The following is a 19,940-nucleotide window of genomic DNA, read 5'->3' on the forward strand; positions in this document are numbered from 1 at the left end:
CCGTCAAGGAAGAAACTGCTGCTGAAATTTCCTTGAATCAAACTTAGTTTTATTTATATTAAACTAGCGGCCCTTCCCAGCTTCGCTCGAGTAAAAATATAATCCGAAAAACCGCATTTAATTCAGTGCAGTACTTAGGTTTTGAGTTTATCGCGAAAAGACAGACGTAGCAGAGGACTTTTTTGTAATATGCAAGGTAAGAAATTTAAGTACCTATGTCATGCTTATATACTTACCTCTATATTATACACATCCAACCACCATCCAATTTAGCATTATAAATCGTTAGAAGTACCTACAAACTAATATATGAAGTCTGTGCAAATAGGTCCCTAAAATTATGGAAACAATACAAAATATCTATTACTATTCTAATATATTTTGTCACAAGTCACAATATATATGTTATATACAATTGAAAGAATTAGGTAGCTAGAATCCTTACAATTACTATAATAGAAGTCGCCTTGTAGCGTTTATTTGTAGGAACGCGAATAGACTCCAAAACTACCAGATGGATTATTTACCAGAGGAAGATTTTAAGTGTACCTACCTATAAATGACAGAGCGAGGTCTACAATTCGATTTGGGGCAAAAATATTTTTTTTGTATGTAGTTATGTATGTTTGTAACGCGATAACTTTCGAAACTTGGTCCGATTTTGATGAAATTTAAAAGCTATGTAGGATCTGCCAATAGAATTTTTAAGTTTGTGGGCAACAAAATCAGTTAGCGGTTTTTGAAATATTCACAATTTTGTAAAAAATTATTGTGTTCGCGAGGTCTAAGTTTATAAGGTTTTATCCAAGCGTAGCCGGGACAAGTTGGCCGCTGGTTTATTATAATTTGACCTAGATAGCTAAATTCCCGTTAACAATATTTTGACCTAGCGCTGACAATGAGAACCTATACGCGATCGAACAACAATCTGATGGATTCGGCACGGTCGACTAATACCTACTTACCGTCCGTACCTAAAAATTTAATTCGTTTTCACATTGTTTATTTTTTCTTATTATTTCGCAAAATGATAAATTATTTGTTGAGAAGTTATTGTATATTCAGTTAGTTACTAACAGGAGAATCTGTTACTAACTGAGTGAATATACAATTGACTTTGGAAGTTTCTCTTGCAGGAATATTATGTTAGTAGCTAGGGATCAGCTTAGGTGTTTATGTACTTATATAAAAAGAAGTTGCGTCGGTCTATTTGTAGTATGGACGGATTTTTATTTTTGGTTTGTTAAATATGTTTCAACTACATGTGAGAAATGAAAGTAATGGAAAACGATTCGATGGATATGCTTCTTCTAGACGAGTTTTGAAAATGATTTTAAGGACTAAAAAAAATAAAAAAATTGAAATATTGAGTTTTTATAAATTTGGGGACTATTACTTGCAGTCCCGAGTATTCATTTATTTATTCAATAACAATTTACAAATTGTGTCTGAAATATAATATTCATATAAAATCTAATAATAATAATAAGTTAAAATTAAATTATAAATCGTTAATAATAAAAGGACATCATACTTAAACTTAACACACACATTTGGATGCTCACAATAACTTGTCAAGGAAAAAAAAAAGAAGAAAAGAAAAAAACATTGTTTAGGTCACTTAAAGAAATCCTCTATTACATATTCATTCCGTTCTATCAGATAAGTCTTTAATTTGTTTTTGAACTCTGATAATTTAAGGTTTTGCCTGAACTCCACCGGTAGCTTATTAAAAGCTTTAATTGCCTGATATTGCGGGCTGTGTTCAAATACTTTTAAGTGAGGTATCATGTCAGGCGTTAAATGTTTCCTCCTCGTTGCTTCGCGTGCTATCCTTTCTCTTTCCCCTTCCAACTGGGGAAGATGCTTTTTGAAGTCTGTCAGGAGAACCAACAGATATAGACCCGGTACAGTCAATATTCCTAACTTTTTGAAGTGAGGCCTACATGATTCTAGAGGAGGTAATCGCAGCAATGTCCTAATTGCCCGTTTTTGAGATACGAACGCTCTATTTACATTGTAGTCATAACTATTTCCCCAATACTTAATGCTGTAGCGTAGTCTAGATTCTACTAAAGCAAAGTACACCATTTTAAGCCGTTCCAAACTTATTACATCTCTAAGACTACGTAATGCAAAAGATGCCGACGAGACTGCATTTTCAATTTTGGACAGTTCTGGTTTCCAATTCAAATATTGGTCTATATAGATACCTAAAAATTTGACCTTATCAACGACGTCGATTTGCTTCCCGTTAAAGTTTACATTTAATTTTGCTTTATTTCTGCTAGTGGATCTAAACAATATAATGTTTGTTTTGCTAGCATTTAGTTTTAAGTTATTTGACGTAAACCATTCGTCAAAAGCTTTTAAAGTCTTATCAATCTTAGTTTTTAATAAATTCATGTCAATGTCGTATATAATAGCATTTGTATCGTCCGCAAAATTTATCAATTCAATGTCAGGTATTTTCTTTATAATATAGTCACTTAAGTCATTGGTAAAAATAATAAATAGGATGGGTCCCAATATGGAACCTTGTGGTACACCTCTTTTGATGAGCTCCGTTTTAGATTTAGTTACCTTTTCTTGACCTTCTTCGATTGTTTTAATTTCTACAAATTGTTTTCTATTAGAAAGGTAAGAACGAAATAAATCAAGATATTTTCCTCTTATACCTAAGTGTTCAAGTTTTATTAATAATATGTCGTGATCCACGGAATCGAAAGCCGAACTCAAGTCAAGAAAAATACCAGAGACTTTAACATTATCATTAAGTTTTGATGTTACCAAATTTACAAGCTTGTCAATAGCTTCCTTTGTGCCTTTGCCTTCCTGGTATCCAAATTGATTGTTACTTATTATATTATTGCTTTTTAAATGTGCCACAAGTCGGTTTTTCATGACTTTTTCAAAAATCTTAGATATAATCGATAACAGAGAGATAGGCCTGTAGTTTTTAGGATCGGTTTTTAAACCTTTTTTGTGTATTGGTATAACTTTAGCAATTTTTAATTGATCTGGAAAGATACCATTACTTATACAATTATTAATAAAATCGCACAAAGGTTCAGCTAGTAAATTTAAATTTTCTTTTATAAGTGCAATGGTTATGCCGTCACTGCCACACGATTTTTTACATTTCATGCTGTTCACTATCTTTTTGATTTCCCATGGAGTTACTGGTTCCCAAGTCATAGCATCTCTTATTCTACTTGTATTATTAGTAAGTATGTCAATAGCCCTATTTTTGTCATTAAGATTAGTATCTACATTATCTTTAAATTGCTCTGAAAAAATATCCGCCATTTCCTGAATGTTGTATATTATTTTATCATTTATTTTGAGATACAATTTTTCATTTTGTACCTTTGATGGTTTGTTTCGGCTTTTGTTGACAACTTTCCAAATAGTTTTTGAGGTGTCTTTAGCCATGTCAATTTCCTGTGTGACTGTCAATTTTCGCGCTTTATTAAGTACTCTTTTATAAATTCTTAAATATGAACACTTGTACTTTTTCAAAGAATCGTCACTATCCGTTGAAACACTAGTCAAAAAGCGTTTCATTTTACTAGAGATTTTTACTCCAGGCGTTATCCATTTTAAACCTAACTTAGCACCTACTTTTATTCGAAATTTTCGCTTGGGAAAAGATGACTTAAAAAGCTTTTGGAATGTTTTTAAAAAAACATTTATACCAATATTTTTCCAGTTCTGTAGTGATACTTTTTGTTTAAATATAGTTTTATTATTTTTACTAAAAGATCGCTGTTCACTTGTATAATGCGAGAAATTTATACTTTTAGCTTCTTGTAGCTCTAGGTAACAGAACATGCCAGCATGACCATCCCCTAGACCATTGTGATCTACCTGACAGTCCAATATTTTATCACCAGGGAGATTAGTTAAGAAGTTGTCTAAGCAAGTTTCCGCAGCCCCACGTTTAAAAGTTGGAGTATTCACAGAAATTAATTCAGTAGGTATTAGGAAGGATGTTGTCGGTTCGTTAACATCAAATTTTTGTTGTTTGATGACAAAACATTAGTTTGATGATAGATTTGATAAGAACACGAATGTTATACTTACTTATATTCCTGTGTTATATCCTAACGGAAAGGATTACTAATTAATTCGACCATATAGCAACAAAAAAAATCGGTGGATAACATTTTTCTAAATCGTTCCGAAGGTAAGGTGTTTCAGAGTATTGTCTCTATGTTGTCCTTTGGCCATCAGTTTTTTTTGCCTTTTCTGTGTGAGCTACAACTGCATAATGTATTGAATAAAACCTTTTGCAGTCAAAGAGGTTAAAAGTACAAAACATCTGGAACTTGATTTCTTGACAGTTGACACTTTCCGCTAAACATTGGTCGAAATGACAAGGTCGATATATTTAAAAATTCACGTTTTGTATATTTGATTGAAATTAATTAAGCAAATTATATTTTAAAGGTAAACAATGTACACAGATGACAATTCAGATAAAGAGAGCGAGGTCGAGGAGAGAAGTCCCGACGACAGTCCGAATATCACCAAGAAGTCGTTGTCGACGGTCGGCTTCAGGAACAACAACGAGAACCTGACGGCGCGGCCGCTGACGCTGCGCGCGACGCAGTCGTTCACGGGCGCGGTGGAGGAGCTGCGCACGTGCGGCAACTTCCAGAGGATGAACCTGTGCAACAGAATGAACGTGGTGTCGATGCCGAAGGTGAGCACGATCTGCCCGTGCGGCTGCCTGCTGCGGCCGGCCACCACGGGCCCCTTCCGCACGCGCGAACAGAACACGCTCGCGCTGCACGTGGTGGCGCCCGAGGTGCTCACCCACCACGGCTACTGCTTCGAGCCCTCGCAGATCGCCATGTTCTGGAAGAAGGACTGCCGCATGTTCCTTTGGAAAGGAAAAGCCAAAACGAAGAATGTCATAGTCGCCGAACCCCGTAAAAACTTATCTTAAGCGGTGTTTACGATGTTTTACATTATTTATTTAAAAAACTATAAACGATTTTAAAGCGTTTTTATTTCTTGACGCATAATAAATTACTAACATAATTTTTAACACAATTCATAATAATTGCTCCGTACGTTTTTTCTAGACTCACTGCAATGTTTGAACTGTGTCCAATGGTTGCTTCTCTACGCCCGGCATACTGTTCTCGACGGCTTCTCCGCACGAGAATCTAATGTAATCTATAATTTCGACTTTGTTTTGCTCGCATACTTCTTCGACTGTTAAGGTAGGGTCTAGTAAATATTCTTGGTATATAAGGCATGTCTCATCATCTAAGTTTTTAGCTGGTTTATCAGTTTCTTTGTTTCCGATTTTCTTCGGGCCGCAGCCGACGATGTGTTGGCACAGTTGTCGACCGATGTCTTCATGTTCACCGTTCTGCCTGTACGCCAGTAAAGCGCCGTATTTCCCAGCCGAGTAATCAGAGGGGTGCGCGGGCGCGGGGTGCGTGTAGCCGGCTATTTTTATGTCTTTACTGTTTGTCTTCCAGCACTCCGCTCGACGAAGGACCGCATTTTCACCAACGGAGCCTATGAACAGGGCCAGAACTTCAGAAAGTTTTTTCCCACCTTCAAGCGCCAAATTTCCTAGCTGTTCACTGTCCAATTCCATCTGAAATTAGAAATTCAAATAATAAAATAAAAGCCTAAATGAAAGAAAATATCTGGTTGAATTAGACCATTAAAGTAACTACAATTTTTGTACAATTCTATTATTAAATACTAAATTGCGCCCCCGGGGTTTCGCTACCGTGGGAATTTCGGGATAAAAAGTACCCTATACGTTATTACAACCCATGTACCAAATTTCATAACAATCGGTACAGTGCTGCATGAAGAGGTAACAAACTTACTTTCGCATTTATAATATTAGTTGGAATAATAGAAATTACTCCATCAACAAGAACCTCATTATCAAATTTATTTCTTACTTACAAGTATCATTACAAATGATGTGTCAATGAGACATTATAAGCAATAGTTTTCTAATGTTAACTGGATTTACTGTGATCAATAACATATTTCGAAGATAAAAATAAAATATCTATTTTCTTTGCAAAACACATGTAAATAGATACATAAAAAAAAACAAATTCCAAAACATAATTTTTATATAAATTATGTATATTTAATTAGACATGATATCTAATTAAACATATATAATTTATATAAAAATTATAAACAACTAATTAAAAACAACTATTCAACAAAATCAAAACAAGAAGAAATTTGAATAGACCAATGATCTCTTTTAATGCGATTACGTTCCAGCTCAAATAATATTATCCGTGTCCTAACCGACCGATGGGACTCCCCATTACTGTCTCACTGGATTCGTCTTCACACCACGGTGGATGTACAAATACCGGTGACCAGGGGGTGGGATCCTAGCTGGTAGGACGTACTGTTTTGTGTCTTATGTGTGATATTTTTGGATAAGTACTGTTTTCTGTTACTAACACTAGTTTTAAGTTACTTTGTAAATTACTAACAATATATGGATTACGTCCGAAATAAACATTTATTTATTTATTTATTTATTTATTTAATGAAGCAAATCAAACAAAACTTCATATTTTATAATTTTTCCTAGTATACTCTAGTATACTCTTGGATTTATCAATAAAAATAAGATATAAATACCTTTGTCACTGGGCCTTTGGATTGTAAACTTGTATGGGAGAACTTGAAGCAGGCAGCTGTTGCATCTTCTATCATTTTGTGGAACTTCTCATTCTTGGCCACAAAGTCAGTTTCACAGTTGAGTTCCACCAAGGCTCCATGATTGGTGTCAAATTTGACAGCAACAAGGCCTTGAAGTGCCGTCCGACCGGCCAGCTTTGTGGCCTTAGCCCAACCCATAGCCTGGGCTTGTTCATTCAACCATGCCTCGGCCTGTAATATGAATAGTAATAGATATTTTAAATCTGGTATTTAAGTTAATGGATGAGAAATTATAATTTAAGATCTTGTTGAACTAACATTCTACTTGGGGCAAAAATACATACACATAACCACCCAAAAACAAATTACAGAAAAGAGAGCTCTAGAGAGATGCTTGTAGATTCAGGTTTTTTTTTAATATTATAAAATTTTAATTTATTTTTAATTGCAACATTTTATTATGTTCCTTGTGACCAGCATTGCCAGACATCCTGATTATGGTGTGACGTCCCATTTTTTACTCCAAAATCCCCTGAACTAAAAAATTACCTTATCAGTATCATTGTTATGCATTTCTAAAGCTTTCTTGCAATTGGCTATGGTGTAACCTGTCTTTTTCCTCAGTTTTGCCAAAAGAGAGGACTCGGCTGCCTGGCACACAGGACTGAAGTGGAGCCTTCGCACCAACTGGAATATCATCTGAAAATATGTTAAATATGTGTGTGTGTTTCACAATAACGATTATTCTATTATATTCCCTGTGTAAATGTTATGACACTTCATGATTAAATAAATAGATTAGGTAATTCCGCTATGTACAATGCACTTACAAACACAAAAAAACTCACAACATGGGAGAAATCAACTAAAATAACATTATATCACTTTTGTCAAGCAGTAAGCAGTGATCAAAAGGTATGTAGTACTGAATCAATGGGAGCTGACCATAAACCATGACATCATTTACTAGCATAGAGAGCTTTGTATAGCAAATCCAAGGTCAAAACAAAACTATTTAAAGCACTCAGATTAATACCACTACAGCAGACTGTGATGAGGCCTTGTTTGGCTACTACGTTGGACGTTTTTGTTGTTATTTACCTCTGAGTAATATTCAAATTTTTGCTTCATTCAGATTTTGTAACCTATAAAAATAAAGTCAAATTGCACAAAGAGTACCTACTTATATAGCCACACATTTTACTCTTAGATTAGTATTTTTCTAAACCTAGAATAAAGGTTAGTTAAGAAAACATGATTAATTTATAAACAATAATAAAAACACTGTCCACTAAAAAAAATATGTTTCCCATGGTTACAAAAAACAATAGCCTAGCTGCCATGGAATTAATCAATAACATTTTTTAGCTTCAGTAAACTTTTATTTAATCATAATTTGTTATTTATAATAGATTATTTTTAGAAAATAGTATTAGAACTAAGAAATCGTGTTAGCAAATAATTTTTACCTTGTAGACTCCTATTTCACCTTTTCAAGTTCTTATGTGATTCTTGGAACAGGTAATGAGTAAAAAACTGTAAGTTAACTTTTTGAGAATTTTATTGTTCTACTACACTTAGGTATTTACGCGTGTTTCATCTTATTTTGTTTCGCTAATATTTCACTGGAAACAAATCATTTCATAACCTAGAAATGAAATCCAATTGTGGAATATTACTTAGACCATGGATGCAGTATACTTCTACTAGACCGCTGATATGACATTGTCAAGATATAAGAGAAGTAAGCGTGAAATGTCGCGACGGTGCACGAATTTTGACAGTTGGTGGTGAACGTATTGCAAGGCGTCTTACAGATCTAGTGACATTAGTAATGAAAAGTTCGTAAATTAGTATATAATAAGGTAAAAGATAACATATTTTTAACATGTTCTCCAAATTTTTTTTCCATGTAACAAAAATTATGAAATTTTTGTTATTATGTTGATTTTATAAAAACACAGTTTTTTGGAGTTTTTGAATACAAAGTTTTTAAGGAATTTCAAAAAAAGTACTCACATTGAGTTGTATGGAATAAATTGGATACCTAGGAACTCTATGTGAATATTAGAAATGTCAAAATCAAATGAATTGTCAAATAATATGCGTTTCATTTTAGAATTAAATGCTATTAAAAATACAATTAGAAAGGGATGAAATCTCGTAATTATAAAAATAGGTACAAATAAATCTGTTGAAAAAAAAATCTCCTACATAGGTAGGTGTCGTCAAAAGTCCGATTTCCGCGTACGACCCAAATAAACCATGAAATTTTGAAGATTCGGCTCCGATTTTATGACCGGTAGGAATTTAACCCTCTTTGGCTATGCTTCTGTTGCTTATCATCAAGGAACTCTATGGAGTGTGACGATGTAGAGTAGGTAATATGAAAATATAAATTTGGTATTGAAAGTAACTAATTGGTACCCTAACAAATTTGGAGTGGTTGTCAAGATATAAGAGAAGTAAGAGTACTTCTCTTCCGGTGAAGCATTTTAGACTTAGCTGACCAGTTAGGCGGAAATATATGTAGGTACCTACCCATTAGATACCTACCTATTTTAATTACTTAGTAATAGTACTAATCACTTGTACCTATTGACTAGCTACTATGTATATTATATGAAATTTATATTTATACCTATTTTTGGTTACCCTATGTCCATCTGCCCGTCCGTCGGGCGGTCTAGTACAGTCTACAGCATACATAGGTAAATGGTTTATGCAGAACAAAAACGTTTATGCTAATGTCTCCTGAGCGTATCAATTCTAGTCTAAAGACTTCTACAATGTCTAATGTGTTAGAGTCCATAGTGTCATATATAACGTCCAGTCTCACAATGTATGTAATCACTTAATTTTAGTACATCACAATGAAGCGACAAAAACCTAGTAAAGGAAAAGGGCAACCAGGGCCATCCAACTCTGACGTAAGGATGCCGAAGTTGCCCAAAATACAAATGCCAGAAGATTTCAAAATTCGGACACGGCCGTTATTTTCTTTGCCCGAAGAAGTCCTCAAGCTGCCTCCGCCCACGTCCAAAGCGGCTAAGATACAGGCTGCGAAAGCTGGTGGTTCCAGTGGGCCCAAGAGGAGGTCAAGCGGTAAAAGTTGCACACATGTTGTTTTCATTAATAAATTACTTTATATCAAACATACACACCGCAGGGGCGGAACTGCGGGTTCTCATGGCTCAGAATAGAGGAAAATTTCAAAAAAATCACAGGATGGGTTGCCCTAAATTAAACGTGAGACTGTGTTACGTGTGAGACTTGTGTTACTAGCTCATCTAGGTATACCATATTTACTAACATATACCTTAAATAGAGAAACATCTAAGACCCTAGTTTATATGAAAAAATGTTTTCGATCCCAGGACCGTTACACTGGAGTCCACCTAAGTTGTTAGTAAATCAATATTTGCTTTATTAGTTCAAAATTTGATTTTTGAATTGCTACATTCCAGTAATGCAAAGTTATACGGCGATGCGGAAGGCTCGAGAAGAGTTCCGTGCCAAGCTGATGAACCTGATCTGCCAGTCGCCTCCAGGAGAGGATGGCGACACCGTCCCCACGTCTGAAGAACAGAACTTGTTGAGATATTACTACTATTTGCGATATGGCATAGACACCATACACGTCGCGCCACTGGATAATAAAATTATATTAAAGTAAGTCTCAGCTGTTGGGGTGCAAAAATGTTGAAGAGTTATAAGATTGAGTGCCCGAGGAAGCAGGCAAATGTGAGAACTTAATACAACTGGATGATTTTTTTCTTATGTTATAAAGTAGCTGTAAGTTTTACTGACTTCAGCTAAATACTTCAAAAGTTGACGTTACTGTTCAACAGCTCGCTGCTGCTGCTATTGTAGGCTTATATCGAATTAACGTTTTTGATCATAAGGTATAAAGGATTCTTATTTCAAAATTCTTTCAAATTATGCTGGAAGAGAGAAAGAGGAAGGATTTGCTAGAATGTAGTTATGTGCGACCTGGTTTGTAGGATGATAAGTAGGTATCAATAGATAACCCATTATGTTGGTTAATTACAGAGTTCACAATTTGATATCGATGAAACTTAAGAAGTGGAAGGACACACTGTTCACGTGCACTGATGAAATGCGCGAGGATTTCATGATGAGTATGAAGAAAGCTATCGTGGATTTCGTGCTCAAAGATCCAAATACGGTACAATTTTTCATTTTCGTTTAACATAGTATAGCTTAATCTCCTTCCATGTAGATATTTTTCTGTATCGACATCGTCGTTTTGTACATCGGTCTGTAGTATCACCCTTATATTAAGTCGAAACGATTACATATTCTGCATGCGTTATGATACTGTATCTAATACTTATAGTGTAGGCCTTAATTAAGTATTAAAGTACAGGCAACTTCCTAGTGTCTGTTACTATATTACCTGCTCACAATTTTTGTTATACTGCAGGAAGAATCGTTAGAAGAAGAAGATACGCCGCTGAAACAAGAGCTAGCGAAGAAGGACGACGCGTGGAGGAACCGGTACCAGGTGGCGCGGAAGTTCCTAAACAAGAACCTGCACAGCGTCAACCCTTGCATCGCGCAAGTGCTACAGATCTGGTTCAAGCAGTTCAAGTTAGTGACATTTACAAAAAGCTTAAGACACCTTTTGCTTTTCGAATAAGAATAAGAAGAATATAATAGCTATTTTGCTTTCTTAAGTATTTACACAATTAGGCTATTTGAATTTTCTGCTTTCCCATTTCTGCATAAATATCTATTGCTACTACAGCTAATAGCTTAATGTAAATCACATAATTGAATGAGTATTTTGGTGTAAACTAAAGTCTAAAGAGCTTAATGTAATTTTACTAACGTCTAAGTAGCTAAATGTATTTTTTTCAGTGACCTGAGACTAATCAGCATGAAGGATATAATGCAAAGCAACGAAGCGTACGAGCTACAAGACTTCTGTTTCGTTTGCAAGCGGCACATCGATGCGGCCGGTAACGTCTTGTCCATGCAATGGATACCCACGTTACAGGCTGTGTTTCTTCAGGTCTTTGTTCTTTTTCTTTTCGTGTGTCTTAGTTGCCAGTAACGGCAATTCGTTATCAATATTTCCACTTTGCCGTACTTTTGGCAATATTTGGCTAATTTTGCGCCAATAGTCGGTGGCACGTAGTTTTTCTAATATCTAATAATATCACGTAGTTATCTAATATCTATCGTAGACTAAGAGACAAGTAGGATTTTTATGCACCCGTGTAGGATATTAGTGACATATTTAGTGTAAAACCATATACATCTAACAGATCTCATATTTGGCCCTTGTATTTCTTTCCAGGGCAGTAAAAAGAAGCAGATACCAGAGTCAAAGCAGGTTTCCAAGATGAAGCACTTCTACAATTGTCTTGCTTGTATAATGACGTACAACCTTCAAACGTTATGTTTGAAATCTATGAAAGAATTTACTGACTATATAATGGATGTCGGAGTATGTATTTAAATGAATTTATTGAAGTTTAGTAGTATTTATTTGAATTGCTTAATTAGGTTCATGGATTCATTTTCTCTATAATCTACATGGGATTCTATGGTATGAGACTTGTGTTCAGCTTTTGAATTAGAAAGTTATTGTTCTGTCTGCACCGCAGATTTATCAAAAACTATTTATCTTTTCCTAATTCTAATAATTATTATCTTGTAGGGAACGAACCAGGGTTTCGTGGTAAACCTGGCCTTTGTTAACGACGCCATAGAGTTCGAGCCCTCATTCAAACAGTTCAAAGATCAGCTGTGCCTGTTGTATGACTTCCTGATCGACGCCTGCCGACAGTGTCCACGGCTGGAGATCATGCTGTACCAGGACTATGTCGTCACAACCAAATCTAGGCTGAAGGTAATTTTATAATTACGTTTAAAATAGCCATTATAAAATACTCCTACGAGGAAATCTTAAATATTTTGGATTTGTACTTTGTTCGTGGATTCGAGTTGTCCGAAAAAATATATATTTTTGTTATATATATATATATATATATATATATATATATATTTCGAACTCGAAACGAATGCATTTCGTCTATCATAAATGCATTATTATTTTCTATCATAAATGTAATCTAATGTTTCGCATTTTATAAAACGATACTATAATAAGTAATAGGTACATAAAAATGTATAGGTGTACATAAACTACTTTTTTCATTTTCAGCCTATAATAGATAATGACCTGGTGGATAACTATAAAAAAATGGTCTCTGAATTGATAAGTGAGCAAAGGATCGGCCCAGAATTGCGTGTCCAGGATTTTGACGATTTCGTCTGTTTGCTCAATGGACAGGTATTAAATACGTATAAAATAAAATACCTGTTCGTGTAATCCATTTAGTCTGTAGTGTAATCCTACTTATACATTTTGATATACGATACGAGTAGGTACGATTTAGGATTGAAATTAAATAATTTGATTATAATAAAATATCTAAAAATATGAGCACAGTGTATGTTGCTGATGTAGGCGTCCGATCTAAATTAATTTTAAAATTTACTATTATAATAACATCGTTTATTTTCTTCCTCATTTTTTATCTCCTTTTCTTCCTATCATTATTTAAATATAAATATGAGTATTTAAATATAAATATGAGTACATCCTTTTATTGCTTTATATAACGTGAAGTTTAACTGTACTTCGTTTTCACTTCATCATTACGATACATTTTATTGCAGTCCCAAAAGCAAGTAGAGGCATTCCTAAATGCGGAACCAGAAAAAACATTTGAAGAATACTGCACAGAGGCAGTGAAGTATGTGGAGCTGGCGAAGGAGATACCTTCAAAGTTGGAGGGGACCATTGTCATCGGCATGTTCCGGATGCAGAGGGGGGACCTAATCACGGCACTGAGGGGGGCCGCCACGAGGCTGGCCAACACGCTGCTGAGGAGGATGACTGAGGATTACCAGAACCAGATCAAAGCGTTAGATCATTCGCTCCTAAATTACTGTTACATGACGATAGTTTAGTTATAGTGGCAAGCTGGTTCAAATAAAAAAATATTCAAATCATGAATTCAGAAACTTGACCTTCACAGGCACTTTATACGTCAAATTTGATATTATAGTCATAGTAATTTCTCAAAAGCTACAAACTACTGACATTTCGAATCGCCCACTGCAGAGGTGTTCCCAGTCCCTATCATGTCAGGAAGGCATACCATTATTGTTTCTTACATATTTTACATAAAAGTATATAAAAACATGCTGTGATTGTGATCGTGAACTAAACACAGTATATGAGAATCGAGGTGACCAGTTCCCCTTAACAAAAAAAAAAACACAATTTAAAGTTATGATATTTTAGCCTAAGCAAAATATTAGCCGAGTAGTGTGAAGTAAAATGATGATTGTAAATGTATTTTATATTATTGAATAAGTGTTAGTAAATAATCCATTCAGTCTACTTAATGAAAAACGGTTACCGTGGCCTATTATGACTTGCAACTTTGTGAAGAACACAAATTTGTGCAAGATTTGTTTTTATAAAAAAAATCTCTCGGGTTTAGCACTGAAAACTTGAGACGGACTGAAGGACAGACTTTCTCATTTATAGTATAGATAGAGATGATGGTGTAATGGTTAAGACGCCCGTCTGTGGATCAAAATGTCCCAGGTTCGAATCCTACTCGTGCCACATGAGTTTGTATACCAATCTGACTCATGTATTTTTGTATTAGTGACACGTTCACATCCTCTCTATGGCGTCGTTAACAAAGGCCAGGTTTACCACGAAACCCTGGTTTGTTCCCTACATAGTATATGTAGTTTTCATCAGCCACCACTTGCTTCCGGTGAAGGAAAACATCGTGAGGAAACCTGCACACTGGTTGATTATTAACTTGTGTGTGAAATGGAGAAGGTAATGGCAAAGCACTCCATTACTAATGCCAAGAAAGTTGTTATGTGTGTTTTATTCCACGTAATGACCACGACCCTCAGCCATGAGGAATACGGCTATGAAGAAGAAGTAGGGATGGAAGTATTGATATGGATGTTGAGAAATAAATCCGAATGTACTCTCTATTTAATTTTTTAAAAATATATCTGAAACACAGAACTAGGTAATTGCAATTTCATTTCACGAGCCAGTGCTTGTTGGTTTGATTCAAAGCCAGAGCTTTTGATCAAACCGGGCTAATATTTGCAGTAAACAAATATATGGAATGTGTTTCTGTGTAACATGGCAGTCCTTTGAGCCGACAAATAACATGCATCGTCGATCAAACCCTATTCGTATTTGCACAAATATGATAAACTATCTAAATTCCAGATTTATCTAGATAATATGACTAGGTAGTTTACAAAGCTTTAGGTAAATTAACATCGTAAAACAGTCATAATTGATTCGAATGGGTTTTGATTTGATATTGTAATAAATCCCACAAATTGTTTTTACTAAATATAGAAGATAGCTCAATAAACTAGACGTTATCAAGGGTTTAGAAAATAATACAGCATGTTATATTGTCTCAGCATCGTCTTTAATAAGAAATAACTCTGTTTTTGACTCTGTTTAAATTAGGTTGCGGCTGGGAGTCACTTATGAAAAAGTGTAACGCCCGGTAACGTTACGATGAGTCACCGAACGAGAGAGAGGCCCGCCGAATGCCTTGCGTCTCTCTCCCACTCAACTATGATCGGTCTGCCGCGCGCGTAAAAAGACGTTGTCACGTAAAATCTTCGCCGGTAAAACCGACTTTACAGGCAACCATTTTTTACTTCTTACGCACACATTGAAATGAAGTTATTTCCCTCAGGATCTTCGACGAATACACCTTCATAGCCACCACATTGCTGACCCCTCCGCCAGACACGGCGGCTCTGATGGATCTGATAGCATACAGCAAGAAGGCTGAGGACGTGCTAGTCACAGAGATGGAAGACAAGCTGAGGAACGTCATGAAATACATCATGTTCCTCGGAGACTACACAACGTTCACTCCCCTGGAGATGAAGGCCAACAATCAGGCGTACCATTGGTCTGCTTTTGTCTTATTTTTGCTAATTTGTTCTTATATTTTTAGCTAAACCACGGGGTTATTATTGTCATCTCTGGGAATTTCGCGATAAAAATACCTTATGAACGGTTCCAGGTTTTAATTTTCCTTGTATTTTTTTCCGAAATTGTCTAGTACTTTGTATGTAGGTCAAACAGTTACAAATTACCTCAGTGAATGTTTTAGTTTTCTTCTTGACGAGTATGTTGTTACAAACACTGGTGTCAGATTTTATTCAAATCGCCTAAAGCTTATAAAATAAGTATTTGTTAATATAGTAAGGTCAAATAAAACTCAACGTGGAAAAAATACAATAGACCCTACCAGCTCTACCTATTCGTATGTATAATGTTACTAACATCTATGTTTATTACCAGGTACGCACGACTACCAGGAGTTATCGAAGAATGCAAAGTGATATGCGATCAAAAGAAAATCGAATATCAAGAACTTCTCAAGGTATGCCTCAAGGATGTGTACTAAAACCTCTATTGTTCATTAAGGCTAGTTCCAAATTTTATTCAAGTTAGACAATCTAATATCAAATTTTAATGAACTGTTATAGGTTCGCATTTCTAAGTTCATTGATGATTTGGACATATACGAGTTACAATGCAATGAAGTCCAATATTGGGGAGAGATAAATGAGTTACCCAAATACGTGTCGCGGGCACGACATTTAGATGAAAAGTAAGTATAAAAAAGTCTTGATTCTCAGCAGTTGTCGTTCCGAAATGTTTACGTTTTGAGAAATACTATTTAATTTCAGAATAAATGCTTTGATTTGATTTGTGTGTCTCATGAACAGAGTTTATATTGCCATTTCACTGGTTTACTAACTTTAATGCGATATTTTAGATTATCCACTGCTTTGGCAAGGATAGATCAGTTTAACGAAGAGGAGACTTCTTTTGGTTGGGAATTGTCTCAGTATCCAAAACGAAAGGCCGTATATGATAGGCTTGTACCATTCAAGAAATTATTCGATGCCGGATATGACTTCTTAGAAAAGCATAATAATTGGATGACATCTAAGGTATTGTCACTAAACCGTAATGCTCTTAAAATAATAATCGTATGGGCTCATGTAAGCTTACTTGCTAATTTTAGATCGATTTTACTGTTCTTTTTAGCCATAGTCGTTATAAAAGATTCTTAGGCAAGATATTATCAGTGAGAAACCGCGGCTTCGACAGTATCTGAACGTAGATTTTGTAGACATTTTTCGTACAACAGAGAAAACATAAATATTATATTTTTTAATCGATAGGTTGGAAGTTTTGATCCAGAAGACATAGAAGGAGATGTCGGCTATTACTATAAAATAGTTTATAAGTTGGAGAAGCAATTCCAAGAAGTACCTGACACGCATCGTTTAGCATGTTCTGTGAGGTGAACTAGTTTTATTCAATCTTAGGAAAATAAGACTTTGCACTAACATTTGCTAGTACCATTAAAAAATATTTTTGATTCGTAGAGAAAAAATGGATGAATTTAAAACCAATATGCCAATTATTCAAACACTTGGCAATCCTGGTATGAAGCCTCGTCACTGGGAGAAGATATCAGATATTGTTGGTTTCCCCATCGTGGTGGACGAGGAACTGTCTCTGGAGAAAGTTATCGACTTTAACTTGGTGGACTATATCGAGAAGTTCGAGGGTATATCGGAAGCAGCTACCAAGGAGAACAATCTGGAGAAAGCGCTGGACAAGATGATGAAAGAATGGGCCGATCTCAAATTCGATATTTTGCCTTACAAGTATGTCTATATCATTCATTTAACCTCCCTCAGATATTAATTTATTGATTTGTTTGATGGTCGAATCAACAGTCTCTTTATAATCTATATTATCTAGGGATACTGGAACCTACATTCTGTCGAGCGTAGATGAAATTCAGCTATTGCTGGATGATCACATTGTCAAAACGCAGACAATGAAGAACTCGCCCTACATTAAACCGTTTGAAGAGATTATTATGTAAGTACTTTATAACATTGTAGACACTAATATAGTTTTTCTAACCTATTGCCAACTGCATCCCAGCACAGAATTTCTAAATAAAAACACCCATGTGGTATTTAGTGGATTTTTTTCTCATCTAAATTATATACCGTTACCTATACCTATACCTATAAACGCCAATCCTAGTTGCCAACTACATATATTATAAATGTTATAGTGAGTTTAGTATTTATGCATTTACTCAACCATCATCATCTTTTCTTAAATGTATACCTGTAAAATGTTAACGAAGTGTTTTATTAACTTAAGTGATTGGGAAGGCAAGTTGGTGCTGCTACAGGAGATTCTAGACGAATGGCTGAAGGTGCAAGCCACCTGGATGTATTTAGAGCCGATCTTCTCATCTCCCGACATCCAGCAGCAGATACCCGAAGAAGGTCGTCGTTTCAGTGCAGTCGATAAGGTGAGATAAGTAGCGTTGATTTTACTGCATTTTGTAGAAACAGAACATTACATAATGCTTATATCCACTATCAAAAGCCTCTTAAACTTTCGATCCTGGAGATAATATAGGTTAAAATTATTTGTTTTTTTTTGTAAGCAATAGTAAATAATAGTAAATAAAATTATTTTAAATTTTCAAAGATTCGTAATACCAACATTAGTTTAAGAATCACTTTTAGCAAATAAGGTGATCTTTGATGACCCCTTGCTTGACCTAAAATGTATGTCATGATGTATAGATGTGGCGAGAGATCATGAAAGCATCGTTCACGGAGCCACGAGTTCTGGACGTGATAATGATAGAAAAGATGCTCGACCGGCTGAAGAAGTCGAACAATCTACTGGAGATGGTCCAGCGTGGGCTCAACGCGTACTTGGAGAAGAAGCGGCTGTACTTCCCCCGCTTCTTCTTCTTGTCCAATGACGAATTGCTCGAAATCCTCTCCGAAACCAAGGATCCCTTGCGGTGATTTATTTCTTATAATTTATTTGTTATGATTGTTGGTTCCCCTGAATACATGAAAAGAGGTATCGTATTTTAAGGGATAGAGGAAGGAGTTAGTATTAATTTCAGTCAAATAAAAATGAGTAGGTATGCTGTGTATAGATAGAATAGTAATTGCAACAGTTAGAATAGTCAACAATAAGGTTAATAGTTCTGTACTATATTCTGATTTCCGTATGCCTAATTGGAGGAAAAATATAGTGAAACTATAACCACCAAAAATGTATAAAACGTTTTACAAATAAATTAATTATTGTTATTTTCTAATAGTGTACAACCACATCTCAAGAAGTGTTTCGAGGGCATCGCGAAGCTGACTTTCACGGACGACATGGTGGTTACTCACATGAGGTCATCAGAGGGAGAGATCGTATTGTTGACCATGACTATCAATACTGTGGCGGCAAGGGGACAGGTATTTCAACTTTCAAAAGCTGTTTTACGTAATTAAAATAAATATATATTAAAATAATAATATATAAATTTACAATCTTGCAATAGCAATTGCCACTTAAAAATTGCCCTTTCAACATTTTAGGTGGAAAAATGGCTTTTAGAATTGGAAAGGTCTATGTTATCGTCGGTGCACCACGAAGTGGCTCTGTCGTACGATGACTACTTACAGATTCCCAGAGAAAAATGGGTGCTGGTCTGGCCTGGCCAAGCGGTGAGCAAAATGATATCTTAATAGTTATATACAAAATCACAACAGAACAAAAAATAAATAAATATTATATTTCATTACATACACGGAGCCAAGTTTGCCGATCTGTAAAGAAGTGGTATACCTATACCTAATTGGTTTCCGTTTGACCAAATCAAGCACATAATTGAAGAAATTAGTTTAAATAATCATATTTTCTCCTTTTAGGTACAATGCATAGCGATGACGTTCTGGACATCTGAAGTAACTGATGCAATCCACATCAGTTTGAATGCAATGAAACAATATTGGGATAAGTGTAACTTCCAGATTTCCAAAATTGTCGACTTAGTGAGAGGAGAACTTAGTTTACAGAACAGGATAACGTTAGGTAAAATATATCTGACGTAGAACTTTAGGCGAATTGACAGAATTCGCCTCAGAGCATCGAGATAATTATATTCTAACGCTAGTAATTTATGTTCAAAGATTTAGATTAGCAAGCTTTAGTTTAGAAGCGAAATTTATGTGTCAGCGGATGTGCTGTCAGTGGTGATAATGTTTTTGCAAGTTTCAAATTTGTACTTAATTACCTATGTCATCGTGTTGCA

The 19,940-nt window shown here is 35.2% G+C and overlaps 3 protein-coding genes across 8 annotated transcripts in view; 2 read left to right on the forward strand and 1 right to left on the reverse strand.

Moving 5' to 3' along the window:
* Positions 1 to 174: 174 nt before the first annotated feature.
* On the forward strand, positions 175 to 5,003 carry LOC128673810 (uncharacterized). Of its 2 annotated transcripts, XM_053751933.1 has the most exons (2): positions 175 to 196; positions 4,470 to 5,003. In XM_053751933.1, the coding sequence occupies exons 1-2, from the start codon at positions 190 to 192 to the stop codon at positions 4,952 to 4,954; spliced, it is 492 nt and encodes a 163-aa protein (XP_053607908.1). In that variant the 5' UTR covers positions 175 to 189; the 3' UTR covers positions 4,955 to 5,003. The 2 variants fall into 2 exon arrangements, with proteins under 2 accessions (XP_053607908.1, XP_053607899.1); XM_053751924.2 differs by lacking the exon at positions 175 to 196 and having other exon boundaries at positions 4,351 to 5,003.
* Positions 4,998 to 8,384, reverse strand: mEFTs (mitochondrial translation elongation factor Ts). Of its 4 annotated transcripts, XM_053751892.2 has the most exons (5): positions 8,142 to 8,384; positions 7,774 to 7,817; positions 7,222 to 7,371; positions 6,652 to 6,903; positions 4,998 to 5,620 (listed from the first exon to the last, which is right to left on the reverse strand). In XM_053751892.2, exons 2-5 carry the CDS (start codon positions 7,801 to 7,803, stop codon positions 5,096 to 5,098), a joined length of 957 nt encoding a protein of 318 aa, XP_053607867.1. In that variant the 5' UTR covers positions 7,804 to 7,817; positions 8,142 to 8,384; the 3' UTR covers positions 4,998 to 5,095. The 4 variants fall into 4 exon arrangements, with proteins under 4 accessions (XP_053607867.1, XP_064292294.1, XP_053607877.1 ...); XM_064436224.1 differs by lacking the exon at positions 7,774 to 7,817 and having other exon boundaries at positions 7,222 to 7,359; positions 8,142 to 8,382; XM_053751902.2 differs by lacking the exon at positions 7,774 to 7,817 and having other exon boundaries at positions 8,142 to 8,381.
* Positions 8,385 to 9,540: 1,156 nt separating this feature from the next.
* Positions 9,541 to 19,940, forward strand: part of Dhc36C (Dynein heavy chain at 36C) — a 33,971-nt gene continuing 23,571 nt past the window's right edge. For both annotated transcript variants that reach the window (XM_053747830.1, XM_053747839.1), the window contains exons 1-21: positions 9,541 to 9,777; positions 10,140 to 10,344; positions 10,726 to 10,861; positions 11,120 to 11,286; positions 11,557 to 11,710; positions 11,999 to 12,148; positions 12,362 to 12,553; positions 12,869 to 12,997; positions 13,387 to 13,634; positions 15,471 to 15,692; positions 16,088 to 16,169; positions 16,276 to 16,400; positions 16,569 to 16,746; positions 16,981 to 17,102; positions 17,188 to 17,472; positions 17,570 to 17,692; positions 17,987 to 18,140; positions 18,421 to 18,647; positions 18,957 to 19,101; positions 19,225 to 19,353; positions 19,558 to 19,720. In XM_053747830.1, coding sequence (XP_053603805.1) covers positions 9,546 to 9,777; positions 10,140 to 10,344; positions 10,726 to 10,861; positions 11,120 to 11,286; positions 11,557 to 11,710; positions 11,999 to 12,148; positions 12,362 to 12,553; positions 12,869 to 12,997; positions 13,387 to 13,634; positions 15,471 to 15,692; positions 16,088 to 16,169; positions 16,276 to 16,400; positions 16,569 to 16,746; positions 16,981 to 17,102; positions 17,188 to 17,472; positions 17,570 to 17,692; positions 17,987 to 18,140; positions 18,421 to 18,647; positions 18,957 to 19,101; positions 19,225 to 19,353; positions 19,558 to 19,720 — 3,568 coding nt within the window. In that variant the 5' untranslated portion in view covers positions 9,541 to 9,545. The remainder of the gene's footprint in view (positions 9,778 to 10,139; positions 10,345 to 10,725; positions 10,862 to 11,119; positions 11,287 to 11,556; positions 11,711 to 11,998; positions 12,149 to 12,361; positions 12,554 to 12,868; positions 12,998 to 13,386; positions 13,635 to 15,470; positions 15,693 to 16,087; positions 16,170 to 16,275; positions 16,401 to 16,568; positions 16,747 to 16,980; positions 17,103 to 17,187; positions 17,473 to 17,569; positions 17,693 to 17,986; positions 18,141 to 18,420; positions 18,648 to 18,956; positions 19,102 to 19,224; positions 19,354 to 19,557; positions 19,721 to 19,940) is intronic.

Source organism: Plodia interpunctella, chromosome 1, assembly GCF_027563975.2.
Source record: "Plodia interpunctella isolate USDA-ARS_2022_Savannah chromosome 1, ilPloInte3.2, whole genome shotgun sequence".
Lineage (NCBI taxonomy): Eukaryota > Metazoa > Arthropoda > Insecta > Lepidoptera > Pyralidae > Plodia > Plodia interpunctella.